Source organism: Malania oleifera, chromosome 7 (genome assembly GCF_029873635.1).
Source record: "Malania oleifera isolate guangnan ecotype guangnan chromosome 7, ASM2987363v1, whole genome shotgun sequence".
In the NCBI taxonomy this organism is placed as follows: domain Eukaryota; kingdom Viridiplantae; phylum Streptophyta; class Magnoliopsida; order Santalales; family Ximeniaceae; genus Malania; species Malania oleifera.
In genome coordinates this window covers 110,815,916-110,834,706 of record NC_080423.1, presented here as the reverse complement: position 1 = coordinate 110,834,706, position 18,791 = coordinate 110,815,916, and the positions used below count along the sequence as shown (strand labels likewise).

General features: G+C 38.4%; 2 protein-coding genes across 3 annotated transcripts; one reads left to right on the top strand and one right to left on the bottom strand.

The window, feature by feature from the left end:
- The first annotated feature begins 222 nt into the window (after positions 1–222).
- On the top strand, positions 223–7,675 carry LOC131159408 (auxin response factor 2B). 2 transcript variants are annotated; one of them, XR_009137796.1, is made up of 17 exons: positions 223–1,326; positions 1,417–1,529; positions 1,811–1,906; positions 2,023–2,079; positions 2,184–2,339; positions 2,424–2,508; positions 3,143–3,233; positions 3,320–3,484; positions 3,996–4,115; positions 4,279–4,354; positions 4,678–4,846; positions 4,987–5,930; positions 6,029–6,219; positions 6,355–6,555; positions 6,700–6,936; positions 7,046–7,189; positions 7,303–7,675. XR_009137796.1 is itself a non-coding variant. In XM_058114292.1 (15 exons), the coding sequence occupies exons 1-14, from the start codon at positions 1,191–1,193 to the stop codon at positions 6,536–6,538; spliced, it is 2,583 nt and encodes an 860-aa protein (XP_057970275.1). In that variant the 5' UTR covers positions 223–1,190; the 3' UTR covers positions 6,539–6,555; positions 6,700–7,044. The 2 variants fall into 2 exon arrangements, 1 of the variants encoding a protein (XP_057970275.1); XM_058114292.1 differs by lacking the exons at positions 7,046–7,189; positions 7,303–7,675 and having other exon boundaries at positions 6,700–7,044.
- Positions 7,676–11,428: 3,753 nt separating this feature from the next.
- LOC131159409 (transcription factor ICE1-like) lies at positions 11,429–16,437 on the bottom strand. Its single transcript, XM_058114293.1, has 4 exons — positions 15,065–16,437; positions 13,187–13,411; positions 12,336–12,506; positions 11,429–11,823 (listed from the first exon to the last, which is right to left on the bottom strand). The coding sequence occupies exons 1-4, from the start codon at positions 16,148–16,150 to the stop codon at positions 11,740–11,742; spliced, it is 1,566 nt and encodes a 521-aa protein (XP_057970276.1). The 5' UTR covers positions 16,151–16,437; the 3' UTR covers positions 11,429–11,739.
- Between the last annotated feature and the right edge of the window lie 2,354 nt (positions 16,438–18,791).

Sequence of the window (18,791 nt, the reverse complement as noted above, 5' to 3'; positions counted from 1 at the left end):
CTTCCTTAAATAGAAGACGCGTGATTCATCTTATTAAATAAGGTTTTTTTATGACAAATATTTTAACTCGATGATTATCATAATATTCTGTGGAGGAATTACACAAGAATGACACAATTAAAATCGCAAGACCTTTTTGTTGGTATATACGTTTTGTACGTAAAAATAAAATAAAATAAAACCTTTTTTTATGTACCAAAAGTCTTAACATACTAGTTTAAATATTTTCTTTATTGCTCTTTGTTTATATATTTACCTACCTTTATTTTTGTTCTCGAGCACGAGAAAATGACGATATGGCACCATCCCAAAATAAAAAATAAGATAAAATAAAATAAAATACCAAAAAAGAAAAATGGAAAAAAGTAACCATGGTTAAGGGAACCCTAACCCGACATGGTAAAGTGTTAACTCACTTTCCCCAAATTATCACATCCATCGAGTCCCTGCTCGTTAATAGCACGACAACGCCACAAAAACACAACAGCTTTTTCGCCGAGCGCCAGGACAAACACCGTCCCCTGCTCCCCCAATCACAACGGGCCACGTAGCCGCACGACTAACGCCGTCTCTGCCGGCTTCTCCACTCCCCTTTATTGCAGCAACCCACGCCCCCTGGACTACCGGCTGTTCCCGGTCGTAAAGCTCCCGCCACCGGCTGTTCCCCGTCCACCCCTGGTTAGATATTGACCGCGGTTGAAACTTATTTTCCATTTGCCCCCTCCCCGGTTTTGACCCCTCTGGTTAAGGCCTATTACTGGAAAGCTCCTCTCCCCTCTCTCAGAACTCGACCAGAGGTGAGAGAAAGTAGAGAGAGAAAGGGATAGGGAGGAGAGAGACAGCGTTGCACTGTGAGGTGGTGGTCGTTCTGGCACCTGCAATTCATGGCTGAGACAGACTGAGACGGTTGCAGAAGAGAGAGAGGAAGACAGGGACAGGAGAGAGGAGAGACGGTTAAATCGAGAGAATTGGTTTTGGATTGAGATATATATTGATTGTTGATCTTCGAGTATAGGAACGAGGGTTGTTGCTTGTGTCGGTTGAATTAATTGTTTCTGAGGTCTGGAGTTGGGGTTTGGATCGAAGTCAGGGTTGGTTGAGCTCGTGGTTGGTGGTTTTTTGAGGTTGTGTTTTACGATTATCGGCGGGAGGAGTTACAGATGAGAGATCTGTGCTGAAGTTCTGGAGAAATGGTGTCTTCGGAGGTATCAGCGAAAGGAAACTGCGGTAACGGGAGGGGAGAGAGCTTCTCCTCGGGGTACAGCGAGCCTAACGACGGTGGAATTGGCAGGGACGGGCCGAGAGGTCACTCCGCTGCCGAAAAAGGTAATTCCGCCGATTTCCTGCTTCCGAAAGCTGGAGATTCCGCCGTAGCTAAAGCGATCTGCTCGTGACTTTGTTTTCTGTGTTTTGTAGATTCCGAAACTGCCCTTTACACGGAACTCTGGCACGCGTGCGCCGGTCCTCTCGTCACTGTGCCCCGCAAGGGAGAGCACGTCTTCTATTTTCCTCAGGGACACATCGAGCAGGTAAGCATTTCCAATGCCCGTGCCAAATATTTACCTTTTTTTTTCGATCTACGTATTAATTTTCTTTTTCAAAAAATATTTTCGTTTCGTTTTTGTCCGTCTCCAAGTTCTGCTCCAGTTTTCCCCCGCAGGATTTTGTAGTTCAATTTCTTCAAAAAAACGGGTGTGTTGGCTCTCGCTGGGCGCGCGCGCGTTTATTTATGACGTCGTTTCTTGGTCTGCTTTCTGCTGACAGAATAATCAATGACCTTTTTTCTGGGTTGTTATGACTGTTAAATTAGGTTGAGGCGTCGACAAATCAGGTCGCGGATCAGCAGCTACCAGTTTATGATCTTCCGTCGAAGATCCTTTGCCGTGTGATCAACGTCCAGTTGAAGGTATTGTGGTTGAAGACTTTTCAGGGTTTTAATTTTTGCGAGCATTAAATTATGATCAAATTTCGAGTTTTGGAGGTTCGTTTGTGACGTGATGTTTGGTTTTGCGGTTTGTCTAGGCCGAAGCGGACACTGACGAGGTGTTTGCGCAAGTGACTTTGCTTCCTGCGCCTAACGTGAGTATCTTCAGACTTCTCATTTTTTTGTAAATTTACTTGATTTTAGAGCTAAGAGATGCAAAGAGGTGAGCCCTAATAGTTGGTGTCTCTTTTAATGGCAGCAAAATGAGAACTCGATAGAGAAGGAACCTTCTCCGCCTCCTCCGCCACGCTTTCATGTGCATTCTTTCTGTAAAACCTTGACAGCGTCGGATACTAGCACCCATGGTGGGTTTTCCGTGCTGAGACGGCATGCAGATGAATGCCTTCCCCCATTGGTTAGGTTTTGTTGCTCATGCGTTGTGCGTATTCATTTGGAGAGTACGAGTTTTAAATGGCATCTCATATATGTTCCTTTGCAGGATATGTCTCGGCAGCCTCCAACTCAGGAGTTAGTAGCAAAGGATTTGCATGGAAATGAGTGGCGATTTCGGCATATCTTTCGGGGTAATGGATGGTTAACATTTCCACATTCAATGTCTGGTTGTGTTGGGAGGGAATATCACCTGCTTTCTTTGCAGCTAAGAAAAATTAGGGAAAAAAGAATGGGAGGGACAATAGTACTTGGTTCTTTCAGTTGTTTGCTGTTAGAGATGTAACACCATTTTCAGTTGGTTTAATTAGGCCCCATCTCATAACTTTCCTTCAAAAAACTGCTAATTTTTTTTTTAAATAAACCAAATGATTGATTCAGAATTTTCAGATGAGTTGGTCAACAAAATTGTTTTGCCAATTTTTGGAGCAAGGTAGTCGTCTAAAGTAAACATCAGAAAAGCAACTAATTTTGGATTGGAGTTATGGTTCTATGTCAAACTAGAAACAAGCCAATGAAGGTCCATTATTTTGATTTACTAACCAGATGCCAAACTGAAGTTCAAAAAGAACTGATACATACCAAAACCTAGTAAAAAATAAACTTACCATATTGTGGCAAGAATTAGTCTTCTGTCTTTTTCCTTGGGGGTTGGCGTTGGGGTTGAGAATTGGAAATTAAAGCCAATGTTTTTCCATGAACTACATGGCAATTGGCTGACAGTGGTTTCTATTTTTCTTTTGTGGTTTACATGATTATATCTTGCAGGTCAACCTCGAAGGCACTTGCTTCAGAGTGGTTGGAGTGTGTTTGTCAGCTCCAAAAGACTTGTTGCTGGGGATGCCTTCATATTTCTCAGGTTTGCAAACTTGTGTTCATACAACACATTTTCTGTTTTTTTTTTTGCTATTTTTCATTTATATTTGCATAACATTAAACTTCCAGGGGTGAGAATGGGGAGCTACGAGTTGGAGTAAGACGTGCCATGAGACAGCAGGGTAATGTTCCATCATCAGTGATATCCAGTCACAGCATGCATCTTGGTGTTCTTGCAACTGCTTGGCATGCTATCTCAACAGGAACAATGTTCACTGTTTATTACAAGCCGAGGTTTGTGATTTTATGATCTATATTTCACCATTTAAACTTTAATGCAAGAATGGCCCCTCAAATATATAAGAGCTTCTGATTTCTGGCATTGGGGTTTAAAATTTTTGCCTTCTCTAGTGGACTTTTGTGTAATTCAATGTTTTGATTAAACACAATCTGATTTTTGGAAGGGGAATCTTAGCTGTTTGTATAGATGCTGTGTGATCCTTTGAATTATTCTCACTCAATGAGATGGTTGATCATTTTCTTGGGCATTATCCTTGAGTATGATTGCAGCTGTTGGAGTATTTGGGAGTTCGATTGTCTAATACCCTTTAAGTTATTTACATGATGCCAATATATTTTGTTACAATTGGCTAGGAGAGTATTTTCAAATGTGTTGCTTAGTTTCCATATGGAATTCAGGTAGAGAAAATATTCAAAAATCAACTTTAATTGTTGTGCTTGTATCTTAATTTTAGAATGTTGCACCTTTTCTGTGGCATCACTTGTTATTAATGTCGTTTTGCAGGACAAGTCCTGCTGAGTTTATTGTTCCATATGAGCAGTACATGGAGTCTTTAAAGAACAGCTACTCTATAGGGATGAGGTTTAAAATGAGGTTTGAAGGTGAAGAAGCTCCAGAGCAGAGGTATGGCTAATGTGTACTGATTATTTGATAGTTTCGTTGACTTCAGTTATCTTCTCTGTGCAAGTGTGCACATGGGCGCATTTAGTTTGTTGGCACGAACCCCTTTGATAAGATCAGTTGGGGACTTCCTGAAAAATTATTTATTAACTTTTTCATTCTGTAGGTTTACTGGCACAATAGTTGGGATTGAAGATGCTGATCCCAACAGATGGCGAGACTCAAAATGGAGATGCCTCAAGGTGTTTTTCTCTCCTTTATGGACACTTGCAACGTAGGCCACATAATGTACCTGTGAGGAAGAGTGACTTAATTACTGTGGGGGGCAGTAGAAGGGGTAGGGGTAGACCTAAAATAACTTGGGAGGAGATAGTGAGTAAGGATTTAATATCCTTGGTTCATGATAGCATAAATTGGCGGATATTGATTCATATGGCCGACCTCACCTAGTGGGACTAAAGGCTTGGTTTTGTTGTTGCTGTTGTATGACATGCTAAATTTTACCAGTGTTTTGTGTTTTTTAAAAGAGCACTTTTGTGATATTTTTTCTTGGTACTTTGTTTAGGTGAGATGGGATGAGACTTCATCTATTCCTCGACCTGACAGAGTATCACCCTGGAAAATAGAACCTGCTGTGACTCCTCCACTGAATTCGCTTCCAGTTCCCAGGCCAAAGAGGCCTCGGACAAACATGGTGCCTTCATCCCCTGACTCTTCTGCTCTTACTCGGGAAGGTATTGCCTGATTGTCAAAATTAACATGGTATTGATTAGATATTTTAATGCTGCTTCTGTGATTTTTCCTTGAGAGTGGTTGGAAGCCTGTGTGGATAAAAGACGCTCTTTAATATACTCAAGTCTTGTATTTTGATTAGGTTCATCTAAAGTAACTGTGGACCCTTCACCAGCAAGTGGGTTTGCAAGGGTCTTGCAAGGTCAAGAATTCTCGACCTTGAGAAGCACTTTTGCAGAGAGTAATGATTCTGACTCTACCGAAAAGCCTGCTGCATGGAGACCTCCTTCAGATGATGAGAAGATTGACGCAGTTTCTACGTCACGAAGATATGGATCAGAGAATTGGATGCCCTTAATGAGGAGTGAACCTACTTATACGGACCTGCTGTCAGGTTTTGGTGGGCATACCGATTCCTCTCATGGGTTCTGCCCGTCTTTTGTTGATCCAAGTGCAGCTGGTGCTAACCTGATGAAGAAACATTTACCGCCAGATCAGGAAGGGAAGTATGGCTTGGTTGCGAACCCATGGTCTGTCATGTCTTCAGGTCTCTCACTTAACTTGTTAGAATCTAGTTCAAAGGTTACTGTCCTAGGTGGTGATGTGCCTTATCAGGCACGGGGGAATGTTAGATATGGCGAGTTTAGTGAGTATTCCATTCTTAATGGTCATAGAGTTGAACAGCAACAAGGAAATTGGTTGATGCGTCCACCATCATCTGTGTCTCATCTTGAGAATCCTGCTCATTCAGGAGAGCCAATGTTGGTGCAGAAAAATGAACCGTTGAAGTCCAAGGATGGCAACTGCAAGCTCTTTGGTATCCCCCTCATTAGTAACCGTGTTCCGCCAGAGCCAACAATGTCCCATAGAAATATGACAAATGAATTAGCAAGTCATATGCATCTTGCATCACACCAATCTCATTCACATGAATCTGAGCAGAAGTCAGAACAATCAAAGGGCTTGAAACCATTAGATAATCCAATTACTGTCAGTGACCAGGATAAGTCACTCCAAGCTTGCCAGCCAGTTACAAGAGATGTTCAGGGCAAAGTTCAGGGCGGTTCAACCCGGAGTTGTACTAAGGTTTTATCCAAGTCATATATACCTATATTTTCATGAGATATGATAGTGTATAGGAAGCTTGAAAAGAATTTTGCTCACTTAAATGGTGTTGTTTTCAGGTTCACAAGCAGGGGATTGCACTAGGTAGGTCTGTTGACCTGACCAAGTTCAACAACTATGAAGAATTGATTTCTGAATTGGATCAGTTGTTTGAGTTTGGCGGTGAATTGATGGGTTCGCAAAAGAACTGGATGATTGTATACACTGATGATGAGGGCGATATGATGCTCGTTGGAGATGATCCCTGGCTGTAAGAATTTCTTTAAGCACAATGTTTATCTACTTTTTGCTTACAGATCAATCTACTCTAATTTGTTTCTTCATTTTTTGAATTAAATATTTTCTTGATCTAAGTTTGTCACCATTTTGTTTGACTGTAAAACAGGGAGTTTTGTAGCATGGTTCGCAAAATTTTTATCTACACTAGGGAGGAGGTCCAGAGGATGAACCCAGGGTCCTTAAGCTCGAAAGGCCAGGAAAATCCTGCAGCTTCTGAAAGCATGGATGGAAAAGATGCAAAATGCCCGTCACCTCCTTTGGCAGGCGTTCAAGAGAACTGTTCGGTGTAAAATCTCCACAGTTCTAGGTAATCATTTGTCTGTATCCCCCAGTTATTCCAGAAATGCTGAAATGTCTGTTTTCTTCTGCTGGGAGAAGTGTGCGTGATCTGCCATAACAGTTTGGGCGCCCAATTGATGCTGAACATGATTTTGCATCCTTCCTTTGTCAGGTTCTACGTCCGTGTTGCGGGTAGTGAGTTCCACCATTCTTTTGATGGCAAGTGCCATTTTTCTGGAAATGGACAGGGTGGGACAAACATGAGACGACCTGTGTTCCCAATTTTGGACGTGTTGTGGAGTTTCTCCCTTCGTTGGTAGTATTATGCTGTGGTGTCCAGTCCAGTAATATATATACATAATATGTACACCTGTAGCCGTTGCATTCAGTTCCCAAACCATTCCACCTTGTACATAGCTTTTGTTAGCCTCTTCTTTTCCTGCATTTCTCCTGTAAGTAAAGAAGTTAATATGTGGCTTAGCAGTGTTAATGCGATGTTCTTTTGGTGGGTTTTCCAGATTTCACTTTACTGCTGCTGAGTTTTTTTTACATGTGGGAGAACGGATCAATGTGTTTGCCAATCCTACTACCAAAGAGAAACAGTCTGTTAAGAGTTGCAGAAATGAGATTCCAACTTTTTAACCTTGGCACACAGGTTGCAGGTGGGTCATTTAGGTATGCATATAAGATTGGACGCTAATTAAGCGTTTGATGCTCATATATAATAAATTGTAAATGATGATGACATTGCCATTTTGCTTTCCTGGCCGAGCAGCTGCAACTTGCTAGGCGTTCTACGGGGGAAGCAGGGGGAGGAGCCCACTGCCGCCGGCTGTAGAAGGGCGGCGGCATATGTATTATAATATGAAGTAGGTTGGGGTTTGAAAGGTACATCCATTTGATCACTATTTCCATGTTCATTATTCAGACCAATTGTTAATTTGGTTCAGGTAGAGAGATGGGGAAAAGAAGTATGTGTACTGTTTCTTTTCTCGGTGCATGCATTTAGTGGCACCTGCGTCTGGGTCTCCTGCATTCCCAAATTTCCTTTGGTGGGGGTATATTAGAAGTGGAGGCAGATGGTTGGCTGGAAGTCGTCAGACTTCTTTCAAAAGATAAGAAAGATTTGAGGAATAGTTTTTTTTTTTTATTTGTTTGGTGATGGGGGAAAAGAGAGAAACCAAAGATAGAATTAAATTGTCTACGCCCCTAATTATTTAGGGACCTAAAAATCAAAAGTAAAAATTAAAAATTAGAAATCAGGTTTAATTAATATTTATAAAATTAATATAAATTCAACGGTAAATTAAAAAAATTGCTTTTATCTTTAAATAAAAATATTATAAAATATGATTAAAATACAATTAGTACATTTTAAAAATTATTATAATAAATATAAATATATTAAATGAATAATTTAATCTAAAAAAATAATTTTTTGGATATTTATATCTTGTTTGTTTGTATACTTTTCCAAACTCTTGTTCCAAATGGAGGTGTGATTATTGTATGCACTTGTAAGCCAAATGTGTGATGTGCAGGAATAGAAATGAAGTGAAATAGAGCATGAGATGGAATGAATTAATTAAAAGTGAAATCAAAATGCACCCCAAGTGAGCATGGAGATGGCTTGCTGATGCTGATTTAGGTCCACACCCTACTTAGAAGAAAAATAAAGTGACTAAGAAAAGAGATCCAAGTATGCATGTTGTATTTGTACTAGTGATATGATTATGATGAGAGAGAGAATGAAAGGTGTTTGGTTGGATGGATAAGTATTTCCCAAAACTGGGAGGAGGCGTTGAGCACTTGAGCTGACCACCAAACCCCAACAAAAAATTCAACTCACCTTTCACCTCATCACCCCGACCAAACTTTTTTATCAAAAAGGGGATGACAAGACAAAGTTTCTTCAATCCCTGTTCTTCATTTTAGAGAGACGCATGGATGAATTTGATCAATATATGGGCCAAAAAAACAAAAAACAAAACTTTAACCCTGCATTTGGGTTTTGACAAAATTCCCAGTAAATCCATATCGGGTTTATTTTAAATTCATGCATTTCAATTCAAATCTCAAAAATGCAATTGATCCAAAATTTCTAATTCTATCCTTAAATTTTCATTCAATTATTGGAATTGGGCTCTATATTTTCATTCATTTATTTATGAAAAATGGTGTCTGGCCAAGTTGGATGCCTAGTTTTGACTAGGTTATGAGTTCAAGTTTGAACAGCAAAGCCCTGTGTTTGAAAATATAGAGCTTAGCCTTTGAATTTTAATGTTGCATACACAGAAAAGAGCACAATCTGGAGCAGCTATGCTTAGGGGGCTAGGGCCTTAGGCTTGCACAGTGCTAGGCCTCTAGGGTTATAAAATTACAAATTTCCAGCCATCTTTTCACAATTTTATAAAAAATAAATAAAAGAAATTGAGCAGACCCTTAATATGAATATTTAATATTTATTGAACTATTAGTCCGTAACGAAAACCATCGATTATTAAAATAGTGAAAGTTGATTTATATTGACATTCTTTTGCCTGCAACAACAACTAAATCACCTTATTCTTGAATAGTTTGGCTCTGTTGAACTCGTTCATTAAGTGATTCTACATACTCGTAAGATTAAGACTAGGCCCATGAGTAACTTATCTAGGCTCGATTGTGCAAAGAATATAGGTGAGGACAAAACTAATTGGGGTTGGGGGAGATGGTGTGCTTGTCCTCCCAAATCTACCTCAAATTCACATACTGTTAAGGAATGCGCCTCTTATTGAAGGCCCAAATTTGAAAAGGCGCTAAATCATTATATTGTTAGATTATTTATTTTCTTAATATAACTATATCATGAATAAATTCATGTCAACAGTAGGGCAATATAAAATGAGAAAGGCAACTTTAAAAAATTAAGAAAATTTTAGTAAAAATTATGTACATTTAATTATACATTCAAGCATATGTGCGCGTACACACATACAAGCATATGTGTGTATAGTATATGTCCATAGACTCTCGTGTACAAACACACAAATGGGATGAAGTTGGGGCGAACCATCAATTCAATTAAGTATTGTAATAGTCAGAGGACATATTTGGGATGATGGTGACTATAGGTCCACATTTCTAAGTCCTAAATCCAAAATCCTAACAACCACCACCCAATCACTAACCCCAATGCCCATCTTGACTATTACTTTAAAACCATTTATAAGACAAACTCCTATGCTATATACAAATACATAATATGCAATGCTACGTTTTTGTATTTGTGACATATGTCAAACGGCTTGTGGGACAATTTAGATAGCGGCATCCACTCTGAATGGATTACAAAAGGAATGTTACTTATCATGGATTCTATTATAGAAATGTCACGAAGCGTATGCTGAATGTGGTTATGACATTGTGATTGGTTCGACATTATCAAGATGGCATTCTCGAGCGTATGATCATTATACCCACGGTTGGTTACTTATATGAGAACGAGAATACGACAAAGATCTTACTCTCATGTGTCATTGGAAGTCTCATGAATGACTCATTAGGGAATGAAATTGTGCATCACTTTCAACTCAAAGCTTGAGACTTACACTTGTGTTGGCCCTTGAGTATACCCTTGGGCAATGTCATCTCACACCCATTTGGATTATCACGAGCGTTGATCCTTTGTATGTTTGACTCAAGTAATCTATTGTGTCACTTCCTTTAGCTTTGGCTGGTAAGTGATAGGTGCTCTTACACAAGGATTATGTCGTGAGACTTGACCACTAAATTAGACACTGGGATGTTTCTATGAAAGTGGACAAGTATAGGTTCCAAGACTTGGTGCAGTTTTATGGCAGCATGAGCATGACTACATCACAATTTAGATAGATTAAAGCAAGGATGGTTCTTTGCGACTATGAAAATTTATCACCCAATGACACCACACTGTTTGTATCGTCATAACAATAGGATATGTGGTTCAACTGATGTGGGATTATTTTAAACAAGATTTTTTTGTCTATCACGTGGCAAAAAGAGCTAAAGTCCATTAGAGAACTACCAAATTCACCTTATAGAGACATATAAGACAAAAGATGCATTTCTACCCCTACTTTAATTTTATGAGCTTGTTTATAGCTTAGAAGACATTTTTTTCTCCAAAATAATCAAAGGCTCATAAGAATTCAGTTGAAATTATTCATATTAATGAGTAATTATTGAATTTATTTAGCAAATGAGGTAAGATTAAAATTAAACTTGACTGCATTTAAGCTTGCTTATTAACAACTCAAATTTGAACGAGACTGAATTGGCTCCTTTAGACTCACTCTATAAATGTATTAAAGTCAAATTTTGAATTCAATTAATGAATTTATTGAGGCTAAATATTTTGAAACTTAACTCAGCCCCATGCACCCTACTCATGACCTAATGGTTGATATATTAGAAAGAAATGATTGAGAGTGAAATGAAAAATTATGACAAAAACGTAAAACTACAAAGACTAATTCCATTCTAGACTAATTCCATTCTATTCTATTTTATTCTTGCAATGATAAGGTTGTTGTTGTGTGACCTAGAGGTCACGGGTTCAAGACGTGAAAACAACCTCTTGTAAAAATACAAGGTAAGACTGTATACTATAGACTCATTGTAGTCCGTGCCTTCCCTGAACCTCGCATAAACAGAAAATTTGTGCACCGGGCTGCCCTTTTTATTGTATTCTAGCATTTCATCCAAACAAGTTCTTTTCTTTCTCGTTTACTTTTGGTGCTAGGTCTCTGGTCCAAACTGTTGTTTCAACACAATCATGCCTTACAATACATACATGTAACCCCATATTTGCAACCATGCATACATTAATATGACCAAAGCAATCAAAGATTTTTCAAATTAATAAATGGACTCTTGTAAAATTTGGGTAAAAGCTAATCAAAATGCATATAATATTGTAGTTCGGCCACTGCACCATTTTACCAAAATCAAAAGAAAGAACAGCATTGCAATTTGAAAGAGACATTACATTTTAAAACTGAAAAGGCTGAACATTACAGTTTTTGGGAGCTTCAAAGCTTAATCTAAAAGGATATTTCCTACCAAAATGAAAAGAAGATCTTTAAAGGCTTAAAGGCTGCTGGTTGCATAGATTTGTTGGAAATTTTCACTTACATGAATGGGCTCTTGGAGAAAATCCTACAGTCCATAATTTCATTTCTGGTGAAGGAACCTATATAATGCCATGGAAGCCAGCTGAATCCAAGAGGATCGCCTTGATTTGCTCTGGACGGACGTCATGGCCTTCCTTGCATTGCTGAAAAAAACAACAAATTATTCATCTTTAGAACCCCTTGTCTTTAGTCAAGACTAACTTGAAGGTCAATTTTCAAGAAGTTCGACTCAAGCAACAGTGGAAACATGACATTTTTCTTCTCCTCTTCCATTTTTAAAAACTTTTGGACATCGACAGCATATCATATCATCAGCCAATGCATATTAATCAAGATAGGTAGCTCAAAAATGAAATAAAATAAAATGCAGAAGAATCAAAGTGAATGTGAGGGCATTACACATCCCATTTGGATGAACGTAACGGATCCATTTAGTGAATTTTCATATGCATGAAAGATCTTTTGCTTGTGGGGTAGTTGGAAAATTTTTCACTTGCATGAAGGTACCAGCTAATCTGTAAAGTCATTAGCATTTTATCTTAAATAACAAACTTGAGGTAAGTAGGATTTGCTTGTTGAATCTTGAGATTTGTTGAAAAAAAACTTATTCAAGATGATGGTATAAAACAATTTCCAGATACACAATGTGACTTACCTCGGCACGAAAGATATCCAGTGCGAATCCATTGAAACAGCTGATGACAGCTTGCTGAATATCTAGGCCAAGAGTATCCAGAGCCCGCAGAGTGGAGAGCAAGAGACCGGGCTTGCGGCTGCAAAACATGTGGATGTTCACAGCTCTTCCTTCTCTTACCCTAACTTCAACCTAGAATATAGCAGAAGCAGGAATTAGCATTATAAGTCCTTTTAAGGTTAGCATGGGTTTGGGGTGCTATTTTGAAGTCACAAGAGGCTCATCCAACTGCCAAGAATCAGAATGTTGAAAGAAAAGATGTATCTAATATGAAATGGGGAAGAAATGACATGCAAACCATAAATATCCCATTGATTTACCAGCAAATTTGCTTCTCTGGGAGACCTAAATATTAGAATGTCAGATTAGTTGAAACAACTCTTCCTTGGGTGCTATGGTTCATCTTTTGGATTCCCATGTAAGAGGTCCAGGGATCAATCCCTGCGAGATGATGTTTAGGGAAAGGGAAAGTGGTCAAGTTATTTGGTCGCCCCCCCTGCGGGGGCATTGCACACAGCCATCTGTACTAACAAAAGGAAAGGTTCAAAGAAAGATTGGCAAGCAAAACAACTCAAGAATGATTTCACCGGTGCGCTAACTGCGCTCAAATGCATCGGTGACATCTGGGATGAGATAATCAACAAGATTCATTTACTAACAATTAGTTTCAGAAAAAGCTTCTGAACTACCCAGAGAAGTTAAAACTAAAATTGATAGAAGAAAGACAGAAAGAAATAGCAAATCTAATAACTAATGTCAAGGCTTTTTAAAAGGAAAAAATAACTTTGGAAGAATGCAGCAAGGTGTTTTACCCTTGCAGGTTGGCCATTTGGGCTTGGCAATGAGCTTGGGCAAAGTTCTTCCTTGATGCGGGAGGGCAGTGTAGGTAGGGTGGGCGTCAAAGGATGAAAGCTTGTCGTCGGTGTTAGTGAAGCTCCAGGAGGGGCTGACTCGAGTTCATTATGCAGATCATTGATCCTTTGGAGAAGTTCCTTCAGGTACTCGATTGCATCCCCAAGGATTGAAGCCCGATCCATCTGCCAACACAAGAAGAGCAATATAAACAACATCAAACACAACTAATTTCCAACATTTAAAGCATCTCATCAACACTTCTGATGAACAGTCATCTACTTGTGTCCATTAAATCTAGCTGAGGTTTTGATCCAGTAATTCATGATGTCATGTAAATAAAGCAAGAAACAACATAGTTGATCTGGATTTATTTATACAGCAGACTCAAATCACTCCCAGAAACTTTTAATTCATATCCAATTCCTAATGATGTCAGAATAACATACTAAGTTACTAACCTAAAACATATGCTTGTTTACATCCTAAACTTTTGTGTTTACACAATATTTTTGCTACCATGGTTCACCTATCATCATCTTTTGTCTCGAGTTACTTAATTGCGCTGTTCTACAAAAATTTAATGAGAAGGTTCCAACATAGATACAAAAGTTTCCCTTCTACAACATGTGATAGGTTTAGGTTTCTTTTGAGAAACAAAAGCATTACCTTCAACCTGAATCCTACAATAAAATCCTCCCTTGATGATAGCATTTTCTGCAGACATCCTCATTTAACTATTAAGGGTCCTCCCAAAAGTTAATGAATCCTGTTTGATTTTGATTTTCCTTTCTTCAACTTCAAAAGAAACCTCACAGAATCACAAACGCTGTTACTAGGATGAAAAAAAAAAGTAAAAAAATAAAAAATAAAAACCTACTACACTACTGATTGCAAACCCCAACTCCTAAATCCTATTTGGAAACCAAAAGCCCCAGAGATCTTAATATTACAAGATGCAGCAGCAGCAGCTACATATGTTCTCTTTCTTATTTTTGTTATTCTTCTCTGCTGTAATTACTCTTTCTGTTGTAATTATTCTCTCTGTTATTCTTTTCTGTTATGCGCTGTATATTCTTTCGTTGCCGAGTGTACAGATTCGACTAGTTTGTTAGGCATAAGCTTATATATATGTATAGCCTCTCTCCTTGTAATTCATTACTTATTTTTCTCGTTCAGTGAAATTATACAGAAATTCCTCCATGCAAGCTCATTAGCTCCTCTGTTTCTTCTCTTCTTCATTTCTTTGATTTCTTACACTTAAAACCATGAGTTTGGCCAAGCATGGTAAAATGAATCAGAACTAGAGGGAATATAAAGGTAAGAGATAAAGAAGAGAGAAGTGCCCAACACAGGCAACACATCAGACAACCATCAAAGTGGATGAGATAAGCGGATGAGGGGCAGCCCAGTCTCTTTGTTCAACTATTCCTTTTGTTTTTAAACCATCTCAGTTTAAAATTCCTCTGCTTTGGTGCACACAGATACCCAAGAAACAGAAGAATTTCCGTAATTCAACTTTACTAATGCTTTATACAACAAAATTCTGTTTCCATACATGTGGTCCCTTAAATTTTGATGAATTTTAAACCACCCTACCAGGCTACCAGAGTCCATGTGAGGAGTATTTAATGCAAACTTTCAAAAATAAATTAAAAAGCTATGGAGCACTGCAAACAAACGATGCAGCTTATCAAATTTTCTACAAAGAAGCTCAACAAAAAAAAAAAGGGGTTAAGGACCCTAAATTCTCAAAAAACCAAAGATATTAACACATCACAATAGAATTCACGAGAAAATGCTGCAAAAAAACAAACTAAAAGAAAATAAATTCTCACCTTGCTGATCTTTGGCACAACGGACCTCAGCATGTAAAGCCTATCATTGAGCTTCTTCCGGCGGCGCCTCTCCGCCATCAGATTCTTTGCCGGAAGTCCCTTCTTCTTCCCCTTCTGGTTTCCATCGGTGACCGTACTGTTGGCATTCGAGCTATTCCCACCGTTCTTCCCATTCTCCTCCACCTTATTAAAATTATCCATAAGCTCATCTGAATCATAATTTAGCCCCATAATGCTCCCATCCTCCATCACACCATTCACATCCCAGTTCTTCCCGTTCTCCTGCTGTTCATTCAAAACTCTCCCACCTTCGGACCCCAAAACACCCAAATTGGGTCCATTATCTCGCAGATTCTTCCTTAAAGCCGCCCTCTTCTGGAACAGAGTGGGCTGTTCTCCCAGCGAAGGGAACGTTTCGAGAGGCCTCAGCAACTTAGCCCTGTTCAGAAACAGAGAGCCCCCACAACCCTCCTCAAAACCCCGAAAGCCAGTTAACCCAAAACCGTTGTCGGGCAACGGCAGCACACGAGTGGTCGGAAATCGATTATCCGAACCCAAATCCGGAGTTCCCAGTTGACCATTCGAGCTGAGCTCGGTGAACCCACTCAAAAGCCCACCTCCCCTGTTCATCAAACCCGGAGCATTCGATGCCAAGAACCCAGCTTCGCAGCCCAAGTCGAAGCCGTGCTCTAAAGGGTTGCTGGAAACGGCACTGAGGAGCGAAGACAAGGTGGGTTTCGGAGGCATTAAGAAGTGTACCTGAGATGGGTCCAGACTGTTGAAAACAGAGGACGCCGGAGAACACGACGCCGACGAGTCCACCGGCTGCAAAAGCAGAGTATCCGCTTCCGTAAGGTTCGGGGAGAAGGCTATGTCCCTCATGTCGAAGTGGGTTTGGATCCCAGAGCAATTCACAGTCCACTCGTCCTCAACATCGAGCACAGATTTGAAGGTAGAGAGAGAACTCGAACCCATTTCATGCTTGTTCTCCGCCACAATCCCAGCATCGTTGTTGGTGCTTTTAGTCCACGAAGCTGAGTCTGCGTCCTCCCCCTCTTCCATCCAAACGGCTCCGTTCACGAGCATGGCGTAAGTGGCTCTGCAATTTCCGGGACAGGGGATGGAATTTGAAGGGAACAGAGTGAAAAAAGCAGGAAAGAGATTAAAAAGGAGCGAAACGGAAAGGAGTTCGGTTGAGATCAGTAAAGGGAGAAGGTAGTGGAGAAGGAGACGTTGCAGAAGGAAAAGGGCATTAGCTTTTCAGATTGTCCAATTTGGGAGAGAGAGAGAGAGGAGTGAGACACGATAGCTCATCGAGCTGCGAGCGTTACTCTCTGAAGCAGAACTCATTAAAAGGTCTGTTTGATTGAGATAACCATAATATCCACCCTATGGTAGTTCCAATATTGGTACTTTCCTTTTTAAAAAATTAATAAATGCATAATGACAAGCCATTAAATTCCAAATTTCCAATTATTATACTTTATTATTATTATTTTATTATTATAATATCGCCGGGTATCCCGAGCTTACGCATCAGACTAATCCCACGACTACGCCAGTCGTGCCTCGACCAAGAGGTAAATCGATGATGTGCACACTACGCTTGAACTCTATAATCAAACATATTTTATTTCTCTTAAATTACATGGTATTCCTTCTGCCTTCTCTTAAAATTTCTAATAATACTTTAAACTTTTAAATTCTGTCTTAAGACTTGAAAAATATAAAAGAAAGGAAAGAAAAATATAAATAAATTTAATTTCTCATACTTAGTTATCAAGAAAATAAAAAAATAAATTAAAAATATATCGAACCAATAAACTTTTTCCTTTTTCCTTATTTTTCTTGTGTAATTCTTTGAAATCTTTATTACGTCATCCAAAAATTGATCGGTTTTTATCATAACACATAATGTAGTAACTCGTATCATGAGTATTCAGTCAAACACAAGTTTTATAACGTAAACATCACTTGACATGAAACTTCGAGTTTTAATTTTAAAATAAATAATAAATCATAAAAGATGAGACATTTTAGCAGAAGGAGAGACTAAAAAAGAAAACAGAAATACTAGGTATCTATGTACTAAAATTAACTTATGCATGCTAATTCTGTTGTCGGTTATTTTTGGAAGTTATTCACAGACAGATATACGTGTCTGTGCACCTACTGAAACAGGTAATACATATCATGACCATCTGTCTTATCCGGGTGCCTACCGAATAAGATATCACGTATCGTGTCCATCCATCTTATCCTCGTGCCTACCGAAGAAGACATCGCATATCATGTCTATTCATCTCAATTGGTCCATAAAAATTACTCGTGGGAGAAATTTTAGTGGTTGAAAATTGATTCTTTCTTTCCTTAAGATTCTGTTTAAAGTGTTTTAAAAAATAAATATATTTTGAGATAAGTACTTATGTCGATAAATAGTACTTTCTTTCTTATTTTATAAGTATTTTTTCAAACCTTTTTTTTTAGAGGAAATGAATATTTTTTACAAGAGTATTTTTTTTTTCCAAAAAAGCATTTATATGAAAAGATGCTTATTTTTCCAAAAAGTCATTTGAGATAATTACTTTTTTTAGAAAAATACTTTTCTAAAAGTGGTTCAAACGATTAGGGGTGAGCATAATTCAGTTAAAATCAAATTAACCGAATAAATTTGATCGGTTTGGTCCGATTAAAAATTTATTCGATTTGGTTCAATTTTCATTTTTATTGAATTTCGATTTTTCAATTTTTGGGTTTGGTTAATCGAATTAGCCAAACAGTATAAATTAATAATTAATAAATAATTATATATATTATATTAAAATACTTTTTATATTATATATATACTAAAATTTTATTTATTTTTTATATTATATATATATATTGAAATATTAAATCCATTAAAATCGGTTAACTGAAATTCAATTCTTTCGGTTTTGAGTTCAATTAAATGTGGAATTGGTTAAATATGGAATTTCGATCGATTCAGTTAATAAGATTTTTTATTTGAAAATTTTTAGTTATTTCTGTTAATTAATCGAATTCACCAAACCAACTAAATGCTCACCTACAAACGATCCCTTAATAGTGGAGATAAGAATATAAGTATAACTGTAATTGCTTCATTTCATTGTTTTAGTGGAGATAAAAATACAAATATAAATAAATATGTTTCATTTCATTTTTCTTTATTGAAAATGCAATTACAAAAGCAAGAAATGCATTAATAAATGGTCACAAGAAAATATCTATGATGTCATTTTTCCTTCTTAAAATGGAAAGGTCACATTTCCAACAATCCAAAAATTAGCAATCTTCATGCCCCCATGGGCATGGCGTGGTGAAAAGGCATCAACACGTAAGAAGGAATATTAAGGGTTCAATTCCAGGTAAATACACTTACGGAACCAGCGGTACTTGTGGATAATGAAAGTTTACTCTGTGAGCTAGCGGAGACCGTGGATGGTAAGAGTTCGCTTTGTAAGTCAGCGGAAACCGTAAATGGTGAGAGTTCTCTGTGAGCCAACGGAGACCATGGATAGTAATGGAGATATGTCCCGAGAGTCAGGTTGGCCGAACGTTCAATTGATACACGGAAGCCGTGTCCGCATCCGGACTTTACCTTGATTAGTGAGACCTATGGGCGGAGGATGCTGATCCGTAGATTTTGTGCCACACCAGTGGGTCGGAAGGGTTCGTTGGTGTCTGGAGTTCCTATGTAATAAAA